General features: G+C 33.2%; 1 protein-coding gene across 1 annotated transcript; it reads left to right on the top strand.

Moving 5' to 3' along the window:
* The first annotated feature begins 4,363 nt into the window (after positions 1-4,363).
* On the top strand, positions 4,364-10,008 carry LOC133805835 (uncharacterized). Its single transcript, XM_062243987.1, has 9 exons — positions 4,364-5,138; positions 6,398-6,604; positions 6,710-6,952; positions 7,237-7,303; positions 7,394-7,570; positions 7,697-7,788; positions 8,391-8,573; positions 8,653-8,789; positions 9,187-10,008. The coding sequence occupies exons 1-9, from the start codon at positions 4,641-4,643 to the stop codon at positions 9,371-9,373; spliced, it is 1,791 nt and encodes a 596-aa protein (XP_062099971.1). The 5' UTR covers positions 4,364-4,640; the 3' UTR covers positions 9,374-10,008.
* The last annotated feature ends 1,726 nt before the right edge of the window (positions 10,009-11,734 follow it).

Here is an 11,734-nt window from a genome sequence, read left to right as displayed (position 1 = left end):
GAATGCACCAAAATGTTGACTCGTTTTTTTTCGTCAACTTGCACATAACAATAAATGAAGAGTTGTTTTGTGTGTAATACCTCAGAGTGGTTCTTAATGATGAACACTGAGCTAAAGAAAAGATAAATAAATGCAGTAATAAATGAATGAAGCAAATATTTATATTGGTTCGACTTGAAAAAAGATGACCTACGTTCACTTTAGTCAATATTATTTATGAACTTTGAACCCTCAAAAACAAGTTGAGTTTGATCTTGTTCTTGGGGGAGTTACAGTAATGGAGAGTATGAGCTCTCTTCGAAAATGAACAGCTACTGATTAATTTTTCTCTCGATTCTTTCACCTCTTGTTACATTTTAGTTTGCACTATTTATAGTTGCGGAGATGGGAAGGGCTGACGGTGACACCTTATTTTCTTTATGTTAATTTGTATTTCCTATAAATAAAAAGGTGAGTTGAGTGATTTAATTATAATGACATTATTGTAATAAAGTTAAAATATTATGACTAGTTGTTTTGTAAGAATAGACGTGGTATAAAAGATGATACAATCATCAAATTGAAGAGAAAGTGTAAAAATGAGTGAGCTATATTACACTCGCTTTTGTACTCTCTTAAATAAAAAATGACACGTGGATTCCATTAATAATTTAAAAAAATATTAAAATATAAAAAATTAAATAATATGCACAGCACTCCTCTTGTTTTAAATTTAGCACTGACATTGGTATTACATTGATAATTTGAGTTGATGTAACAATGTGAGCTTAGGTGTCATTATTTGTAAATTGAAAAATATGATTGCCACTAGGGGTGTTCATTGGATGACATCCAATGTTTTTAAGCTCATCCGATCCGATCCAATCATCCAATTGGATGTTGGATTTTTGGAACCGATCCGATCCAATCATCTTGAACCAACCAATCCGATCTGATCCAATGGATGATTGGATCGGTTCGGTTCCATCCATTGGATGCATCCATTGGTTATCCGTTGGATCGGATCGGATCCATCCGATCTTTTGAAACCTTTATTTAGGCTGATTTTTAAAAAAAATATATTATTTCAATTATAAAAACATTAATTACTCATCCAAATAATAAACATATTTAATTGTAATGATTTAGAAGTTTACAACACAAATCTAATATAAAATTAAAAACATAAGTCTTAATAATTTATAGGAATCCAACATAAAATTAAAAGCATAAGTCTTAATAATTTGTAGGAATCCAACATAAAATTACAATAATACATCATAATTAAATAAAAAAGTTTAGTACATCAAATATAATATATGTAAACAATAAATGTAATAAAATATAATATATTTTAACTTTAAAAAATATATATAATATATTTTTTATCTGAATATTAATTGGATGGTATTGGATCATTATTGGATTGGATCGGTCGGTTGGATCCATTGGATTTACATGTCATCCAAGAACCGACGATCCAATATTGGATTTTTAAAAATATCATCCGATCCAATCCAATCATGATTGGATATCCAATTTTTAACGGTCGGTTGACATTGGATCGGTCGGTTTGTTATTGGATCAGATCATTTCTGCACAGCCCTAATTGCCACCATTGTGGAAATTGTGAAAAATTTAGTGGTTATCCTACAAAAACTCATATATCAATAATGAATATTAAGAGAATTGATTTTGCCACCAAGAAGCTTATAGAGCTATATAATAGGCATCCAATAAATAGTGACGTATCAATTTATTTGAAAGATATACATACCAACTCTTTATCAATTATTGATTTTTTTTTTGCTATACCACATTGCAATATACAATTGGCTTTCGAACATATTAATTAATATATATAGACGTTTGGTCACACACACTAAAGAATGAGAAAAAAACACTAAATGAGGTGGATTTATAATATGGTTTTATTTATTTATCTTTTAAAATATGGTTGAATTATCTTAAGATTTAATAGATATACAAAGAAGAGGTTGAATTATATTCTACCATAAAACTCATTTTCTTAGCTAAAATGCAAACAAAATTAGAATACGAATCATTAAAAAATTTAAACAATCGATATAAGACAAAATTGTTCTCGAAAATTTAAATGATATAACTTGACAAAAATTACTCTAAGGACCAGTCCTAGCTTGAGTCCAAAAAAATTCATCCAAAAAAGGACGAACTTTCAAAAGAGTGATTTATAAAAAACTTGAAATAACCAGTTCAAAATCTGAAAATAAAAATAAAAATGAAACGTACTTGAATTTATATTTTATAGTATGGAGTTTTGCCTTTAATTCGTAAAGATTAAACAAAAGCAAGAGTTAGCGTACTGTTATTTTCACAAGGGATTTACTTTGTCCTATTCCCAACTCCCAAACCAATTAGATAAACAAATATTAAAATATAAAACAGAATAATATATAAATATATAATTTTTTAAAAAGGAGGACCCTAAATGCCAAAAATATAAGCCAAAAAACCAAAGTCAGATTATAATTCGCTGTGATATTCAATACCATATAATTTGAAGCCTTGTTGTAGTGGTGAAATCAAGGGCAGGCAAGGCACCACAGCCTGGTTCCATTATTTCATTAAACTTTAGACTTTGGTACTAACTTCTACGTTATTCTAAAATAATACTAGTGCTCAAAGAGTGAAAATCATAATCAAATAATATCAATTTTTTTTTATGTAACATAACATAATATTATATTATATATATTGTTGTTAAATATCTTTAGTGGCTGATTCAAGACAGCCTTTGTAACTTGAATAATTGTATTATGTACCTCATTGACCAAAATCAGAGGCATAATTGAAAACAATTATCCATGTGATTAAGCACAATATTTCATGCCATTTCAGGCTTTTTCTCACATAAAATAAAGTCATATAATTTAATTTTTATTAAATAATTAAATCATTCTATATTCCCTACCTATTAAAAACAAATCATGTCCATGCATGTTTATATAATAACAATAAAACTAAATATTTCAATTACAATTACAATTACTAAGGCTAATAATAACAACACCACCCAACAATAATGGATTTACTAATTTATTCACTATAATTATTTGGACAAAATGGAATCTCATATCCATCCACATGATTATTGTTTTGCTAATTAAAAGTTGTCCTTGGGGTGCATTTAATTAGTTTATTTATAAATATTTTTATGACATTCATAAATCTTGGTTAGAACAAAACAAACAATGAGGGCCCAAAGGAACAAAACCATGGCAGAAACTTCAGAGTGCTTTACAGAGCAGAGCAAGAGCAGGCTCACTAAAATTTAACCATTTTCTCACTTACCCCGTTTTGACAACTGAGACATATTTTCAGGAAAATATATAAAATAAAATAAAATAAAAAATGAATGTTCAGTCAAAGAAAGTGATTTGACATATTAGTTAGAATAAAAATATGCATATACTGTAGTTGTCTCAGATTCTCTTGTAGTCAAGGTTTTTGTTGCAAGCTGTCCCACTTTTTTTTTACAATATTTTATGTATAATCTGGTTGGTTAGTTAGACCAAAATTTTGTTATAATTCAGCTAAAACGCACCGTTTAATCTTTGCTTTACAGAGTAAGAAAAGAATCAAATCCTCGTAGGAAGGGCCTAATAATAAAAATATTGATTTGAAGGAATTGAGGTACTTAATCAGAATTATTCTGGTCAGCCTATATAGACTATAGATAGATATGACTTTCACAGCTAAAGAAGTAAGAAAAATCAAAGTCACCCATGGAGCTTGATGCTTTAACTTACCCTTTTCTACATTAAAGTTTTTTATTTTATTTTATTTCCTTTTTCTTTTTTGACTTTAACATATATATTTATTCATAAGCAAATTAAGCTAATAAGAATTAGAAACACTTAAGTTCAAATATTTACCATTACCACCCCATTTGGTGGTGACTTTTGATTTTTTTTTTGGATTGTTGTCATGGTAGTAGTTGATGAAATTTGTGTTTTTCTAATGAACAAAAAAAAGTTATTAAATATATAAGATTGTTGTTTAGAAGTAAGTTTTATTTTATTTTAATTTATTTAGGTAGACAGACTATTCGTATGATTTAAGCAAACATGTGCTAAAAAAATTACAATATTAATTTAAAATGTACAGAAATTTAAGTTTGAAATGAATAGATACATTGAAAACAACAGCGTCACAAGTTTTTAACTTTATCCAATCTAATCTGAAAATACATAATTATATCTCGAATCAACGGAACACGTGTCAGCAATCGAACGAGCAAGAAAGTCAAATGTAGATAAGTCGAACGGTGATTAAACTCACACAGTAAAACACCACTCTTGTCATGGCCATAAAAATACTAATCCCAAACTCTCTTTATGAACTAAGAACCGCCACTGTAACTCCTAACTCGGCGAACCCAGAAAGAGAATTAAAAATTAAAAAAGCAAAAGCCGAAAAGTAAATATTTAAAAAAAAAAAGAGAAATGGGGGATAATTATGACGCCACCATTGATACACCTCTCAAATAAACCGAAAAAATATTTCGTTTTCTCTCTCTCTTTCTCTGACCTTTAGCTTTAGAAGCTGCACATTTTCCGATGAGAGCCGGAGAATATCGTAATTCGTCGGAGAAGTGAGTTTTTTTTTTGGGGTCCAGCATGAACGAAAACGACGTCGTTCCGAGGACGTTTCGGGCGCTGGTGGAGAGTGCGGACCGGAAGTTCGCTAGGGTTCGTGACGTGCCTGCGTACGGACGGGTCCATAACCAACACTACTTCCAGAAAGTGTTCAAGGCCTACATGCGGCTATGGAAGTACCAGCAGGAGAACCGGTCCAGGCTCGTTGAGTCGGGGCTTAACCGATGGGAAATCGGTGAGATCGCAAGCCGGATCGGCCAGCTCTACTTCGGTCAGTACATGAGGACCAGCGAGGCTAGGTTTCTCGTCGAGGCTTACGTTTTCTATGAGGCAATTCTCAACCGGAGGTACTTTGAGGGATCCAAAGGCTTAGGTAAGGATCTCGGTGTCAGGTTCAAGGAATTGAGGTTCTACGCCAGGTTTTTGATGGTTTCTTTCATCTTGAGCCGTACGGATATGGTGAACCATCTTCTGGACCGTTTCAAAGCTCTCGTTGATGAGTGTAAAGCCAATTATAGGGTACTCAATTTATTCAAATATATATATATATATTCCTGTTGAATGAATATCAATTGTTTGCGTGGATACTTAAATTTTCGAAGTTCGATTCCTTCTTCCCCTAAATTCACTGGCAGAGTGTGGTTCTGAAACCAAAATTCTTGTAGTGATGGTTACTGTAATTAGATCGGTATAATTTCGTGTTGTTTGATTTGTCAACTAGATGAAACAATCAAGGATTCATGTGTTGTCTTTATCCATTACCTGATTGATAGTCACCAACATTTTATTTTATTTTTACTTTTTTTTTTAAAATTGATTTCTTTACACAGTATTATTGCTATTGTTTAATTTGATATGTAGTGATCGTTGAATAAAGTAATTTCCAATTGTGAAGGGTTTTCATGAATTTACAATGCTAAACTTGACCATGGAGAATGCCATGGCTTTTAGTTGGGGTGCTCCAGTAGCGTGCCTGGTGGACTCGGCGAGTTAGGTGTGGAATCATATCATGCAGACAGAAAAAGTATAGAAATTAGAGAGAGCTAATCAAAATATGGTCTCAGTTGCTTTATTTGGTGACCTGAAAGAAACAGTCAAACCTAGTTAGTACTTTGTGTGTGTGTGTGGTTTTTTTTTGCTAAGAATATGCAGAATAGCAAGAATGCAAAAACTATAGAGTGTAATTTACATTTCTCTTGAACAGTGAAATGTTATTCCTTAAACACCCAAGAGGTTAAGTCCAGTGGTGTTTCATACTTCCAAAGATTGTAGAGTTTAGTAGGAGTACAAGTATAAAAATTGTGATTCTTTGAACATTTGACATTATGATCAGGTTTGGTTTACTGCCAGGTGAGATTGGTTTACTGACTTGGATGGTTTAGGAGTTGATTTATAGAGAGACAACTTTTGCTTTTAGGTTGTGTGTGAGAGTGGGGTGAGGAAAGGCATGTCAATCTGGTCCCGGCAGTGGGTTGGTTCTATAGTTTCTTATTCCTTCTCAAATATCTCGATGTGGCCAAACTTAATCTGCAAGATAACATTTATAAATGTGAGACCATCTGATGTTTGCAGTATAATTTTTTGAGTGTTATGTGCTGTGTTGTGCAATTTCTGTGACTTAAATTACATATTTAATAATAAAGGAATTGTATGTACTTGGAAAAGACTTCGCTTCTTCTATGCTTGTTGAACCTTGCTATTTTTAAATTGGCTCCTGCATACAGCCTTCATAATTTCTCTCTTACTTGATTTAGGTCATGTAAACTATATCTTTGCAGGATACTAATTTCAAAGAATGGAGGCAAGTGGTGCAAGAAATTGTTAGATTTATGAAAGTTGATACGTCCTTTACGAATGCTCGGCCATTGCGTTATTGTGCTACATATGATTCTCATCCAGCATCTGTCCCGTATGTGACTCGTTTTCATGCAAAGAAGGTCTTGAAATTTAAAGATGCACTACTAACCAGCTATCACCGGAATGAGGTGAGATATTTTTTTCATGATGATGGTCAATTTTAGTTCGTGTGGGGTTCTAACATCATGAAAAAGGCAAAAAAAATCGGAATGTAAATATACTTTCACTTGCAGGTTAAATTCGCTGAACTCACATTGGACACATTTAGAATGCTACAATCTTTAGAATGGGAGCCAACTGGATCCTTTTACCAGAGGCGTCCACCAGAATCAAAGGAGAATGGTTCTTTTACTGATCATTCTGGGGCTTCTGGATTGATAGATATAAACTTGGCAGCAGACATGACTGATCCATCTTTACCTCCAAACCCAAGGAAGGCTATTCTCTATCGTCCTTCTGTTACCCATTTAATAGCGGTGAGTTTGAAAATATGGTTTTTAAAGCCAATGATCAATGTTATTTATTGCAGTTCCACGTCTGTTTGTTTGAGTGTATAGGTTGCATTATTATTATTGTCATTTTTGGGCTAATAAGTTTCCATTAAGCTAAGGGGCCCATCTTCCACACTGTTTCCTCTGATTGAGGTTATGTTGAGAGTTGATTGTGAACTTCAACTTTAATATGTCTATGCCTGCCTTACTCTTTTATTTATCTGCTGTTTGCAAAGCTTATTATGTTCATCTACATGATGTGCTGGCAGGTTATGGCTACAATTTGTGAGGAGCTACCCCCAGATAGTGTTATGCTTGTGTACCTTTCAGCCTCAGGTTAGATTGCTTATATTATGATAACAATTAAATTGTCTTGTCAAGTTATCCAGGATAAGTAAGTAGTAACCTTGGAGTTCACTTATGCAGGGAAGGTTGGTCGTAATGTTGCTTCAATGGAATACTTGGGAGGGTCTCAGAAATTGTCAAGAAACAAAGTCCACGAGCTTAGCAGTACTCTGTCTCATTCATGTGTAATTGACAAGGGAGAGTCTTCAAGTGGAGATTATGATAAATATTTATGGTTCGGGCCTAGAGGACATGGTGGTAGGTACCCTTCAAATCATATCAAATGTGCAGGATTTATTCTTTTATGAGAATTTTTCAGTTTTACTCTACTTTTTCAGGCTGCCTTGTTGCTCTACTAATGTTGGGTCTTTTCTTGATTTTCAGGTTCAAATAATCTATATCCTGGAGATGTTATTCCATTTACACGTAGACCTCTTTTCTTGATTATTGATAGCGACAATAGCCATGCATTCAAGGCAGGTTTGTCAAAACTTGGGCATGACTTTCGAGGCTGTGTTTTCTCCACAGCAAAAAAACTCTAAATCAGATTTTGTTCAATTTTCACTCTATTTTTTTTAAAAAAAATAATACTATACATTTTATGGTTTACAGTTCTCATGTCTACTTGAGCAAGAAAAAAAAAACTTACCTTTCCTGAAAGCTTTTTCAAACCATTCATGATTTTCATCTTAGCTACTGATGTAATTCTGAAATCCCATATACCAATAACTACATTTGCTGAAGGTTTTGTCATATAAACTGTTGGCACACATCTTTTATGTGGCTACTGTAATCATATGGATATTTTTGTAATTAACCACCATGGTAAACTCAAGTTCTTTTAAGAACTTATTTGGTTGTGTTGATGCTTTTGAAGGAAGCTCAATACCACAATAAGCTATTTAGACAAAATCAAGGTCACGTCCTTAGACAAAATGTTTTTTGGAGATGTTTGGTTGTCTTGATGCTTTCTAATTTAGGTGATAAATCATTAGCAAGAGTTCAATATAGAGCATTGGTTCATCTGAATGTGAATACCATTTCTCTCTTTAGCTACTTACGTTTGAAAATGTTTCAGGTTATACATGGTGCAGAAAGAGGGGAGCCAGCTGCACTTCTTCTTTCACCTTTGAGACCATCGTATAAAAACCCATCTGATGCGGATATAGCTCAAAATGGAAGTCAGTTTACATTTTTCTTGACTGCTCCCCTGCCAGCATTTTGCCAATTGATTGGCTTCTCAAATCCAGAAGCTGAAAATGTAAGTTAATACAACGATGTTTCTGTACTTCCTGAAAATTAAATGTGTCTACGAGGATCTAATTTGATTCACTTTCTAGGATGTTTATAATGAGGCTGAGGACATACTCTCCACGGCTTTCACTGATTGGGAAGTTATTCTACTGAGATCTACAAGTCTGGATTTGGTTTGGGCACAAGTTTTGTCTGATCCTTTCATTCGACGACTTATTTTGAGGTACTTAAACTTTCATATCAAGAAAGACAACAAACTTTATTGTAAAATAATTCATAATTTATATATTCTGATAAATAAATTGGATTTAAAAGTTGATAGCGCACTTTTACTGTAAGATAACCTATCACATCCAGACTGCAGTATTTACTTGACGGGAACAACATCATAGATCTTTTATTTTTTTTTCCGTTGGTAAGGAAAAATAACATCATAAGATTTGAGATGACAGATGGGCTTGATAATTTGTTTCGTGTTTCCATGTTTGGATAGAATCCGCACTATGGTAGAAACTTCAGTGCTTAAACGTAAATAGACTTAATTGTTTCCGAGCTTTACTTCTGGATGTATTAGGATTAAAACAAGTGGAAGTGTGTTGATGATTTGCCTCCATTTCCAGATTCATATTCTGCAGATCGGTGCTCTTTTACTTCTGTCCTCCAGAAGATAGCGAGCAATGTTTACCGACGTGTCTACCCTCATTTCCCAATTCTGTCTCCCCAGATTCTAAAGTTGTTCAGGGTGCTGTTCTACGGCTTGCAAATCATTTTAAAGTTGCTGACTACTTTCACTTTACTGACACGTGATAAGAACCCAGAAAATGCAAATTCATGGACCATGGTTATAATTAACAGTGCATCTTTTCGGGGGTGATTATTCCTTCAATTTGTCGGGACGATATATATCCCAATCAACAATTCAGGGAATGCCATTGGTTGTTGATGGAGATTATTAGGCCATCAACAAAGCGGGGGTTGCTTCTGCTTGTTTTATATTTACTGCATAGATACATCCCTGCTGTTTCTTCACTCTGCAACTCTTGTATGGTGGTGGCTTGTTGTTCTTTGGGGTTAGATTGGTATCTTTGGTAGGCTTTGGCGCCTTTTTTCCCGGTTAAATTCTTGCGGCATTTTCGTAATTTTTTTTAATTTATTACTTAAAATTGTTACACTCTGTAAAAGAAAATCAGGTAGTTGAAACCAATATATATCTTTCTGTTTTTTGAGTTGTATTTAACGTCTACTTTCTTGAAATGCTGCGTGTAATCTTAGGTCCTCATATTTTTTTTTTCTTTTTTTTGGATAAATTAGGTCCCAAACTCTTGAGTTGTAACACCAAAATTAGACGGCTGCTTTGGGTCTTTCTCGTGTATATTGGATTTTCCAATAAATTTTTTTAGAGCTTCTTAATTAATTAATGAAGCTTTCTCTATTTTTTGTTATTATTATTCTCAAGGGTAATTGATTCGAATTATCGAGCTTACTTTTACAATTACCCAATTTTTTCATTGCATACTCCGCGGGGAACATTCTTCGATTTTTGCCTTAAAAATCTATATATCATATTGTTTAACGATATACAAATATTACATAAAAAAATGTATATAATATAATGTCATGTTCTTCTCTTTAAACCGGAAAAAAAATCCTTCTAAAAGTAGTCATCTAAGCTATGTCAATATATCTCTAGCACGATATTGGTGGGTTCTTTCAATCTAAATGGAAAACTCATTGGCGGGCTTGGCATAAAATTTGTTAACCAAAATGTGTGGGGGTTAGGCTTGGCATAAAATTTGTTATCTAAGCAGACTTGTTGCATATTTCTCATTTGGCCAGTGCTAAAAGCTAGATGTTTACAAATTTAAGTTTTTTAGAATTTAGGGAAAGTAATTATCCGTCTCTAATTTGGTGTAGTATTCTTTGGGGGAAGAGACCTACTTATAAAAAAGGCTTAAGAAGGTGAATAGGGAATGAAATTAACACAATGGCTTTTATGACCCTTGTATACCAAGAAATTAACACAATAGCTTTTATGACCCTTGGATACCAAGACCACCCTTTTTTTTCACCGATTACTAGAAGAACATCTAATTCTATGATAGTTTCTGAAGTCATAGAATTGTCAGGATTATGGAATAAATAAATTATTAATTCAGCCGTGTTATACTACCATTAATTCTTAGCTTATTTTAACTATCCTTATTAGTCTTTTTGATCATACAGTTTCGTAGCTTTGGCACTATACCAATCGTGGAAACTATTCTGTTAAAAGTGGATATAATTTAGCCATGACTATTGATAGATCTCTGCCCTCCTCATCAAGTGAAGCTCTCTCAATATGGTGGAAATCTTTTTTGGCTATTAAAACCCCACGCAAAATATTACACTTTGGATGGAGAGGTTTTCATGAGACTTTGCCTACATTAAGTGGATTATATCTTCGCAATATATCTTCCCATAGTAATTGCCCTTTATATGGTTTTGGGGACGATTCCAATGCACATGCAGTCTTCTGGTGCCCTTTCTCCCAAGCCATATAGAAGCATTTGGACTTCCCTTTTCTCTTATGTAAAAAAAAAAAAGATATCTCTTTCAAAGGTGTATTACTATATGCCTCTGAAATCTTAGAAAAATAAGCTTTTGAAAAACTCTTCATTTTGGCTTGGATAGTTTGGTTTGAAGGAAACAAGAAAACTCATGATCAACAAATTAGAACACCACAAGAAGTGATGGTTTGACTATCTTCTTATTGTAATGTGATACGAAATGCGCAAATTCAGGCCGATGAAACACCTTCAAGAAGGATACTTTTCAATTAGGGGAGGGAGGGTATATAAATCTATGATCTCACACTTTATGTGGATGCAACAATTTCATCCCCTACAAATATGATTGGTTTTGGAGTTGTCATCTTCTTAGCTGATAGGCATATTAAGGTAGCTCTTTCCAAACCTCTACAAGGTTCTTAAAAACTTTTTTCTCACCTTTATTTCTCTTACTGGATTTTCTTAAAATTTTAACTAAGATAATTTAGTGTCTAACCAAAGGGATCCCTTTTGTTAGAGACTTCAAAACATATAAGACCTCATATTAACGGTTCAAAAAAAAGTTTCTTATATGTGATGTTTTGTGTGATACGGGTATTCATCGGCTTTTCAGGCAGAAACA

Source organism: Humulus lupulus, chromosome 1 (genome assembly GCF_963169125.1).
Source record: "Humulus lupulus chromosome 1, drHumLupu1.1, whole genome shotgun sequence".
NCBI lineage: Eukaryota > Viridiplantae > Streptophyta > Magnoliopsida > Rosales > Cannabaceae > Humulus > Humulus lupulus.
The sequence above is the reverse complement of the archived record's forward strand: the minus strand, read 5'-3'. Positions and strand labels throughout refer to the sequence as shown.

Coding starts and splice junctions, on each gene's coding strand:
- LOC133805835 (XM_062243987.1), top strand. CDS start 4,641: ATGAACGAAAACGACGTCGTTCCGAGGACGTTTCGGGCGCTGGTGGAG. Junction 6,953..7,236: donor CTGTTACCCATTTAATAGCG/GTGAGTTTGAAA, acceptor ATGTGCTGGCAG/GTTATGGCTACAATTTGTGA. Junction 8,790..9,186: donor ATTCGACGACTTATTTTGAG/GTACTTAAACTT, acceptor CTCCATTTCCAG/ATTCATATTCTGCAGATCGG.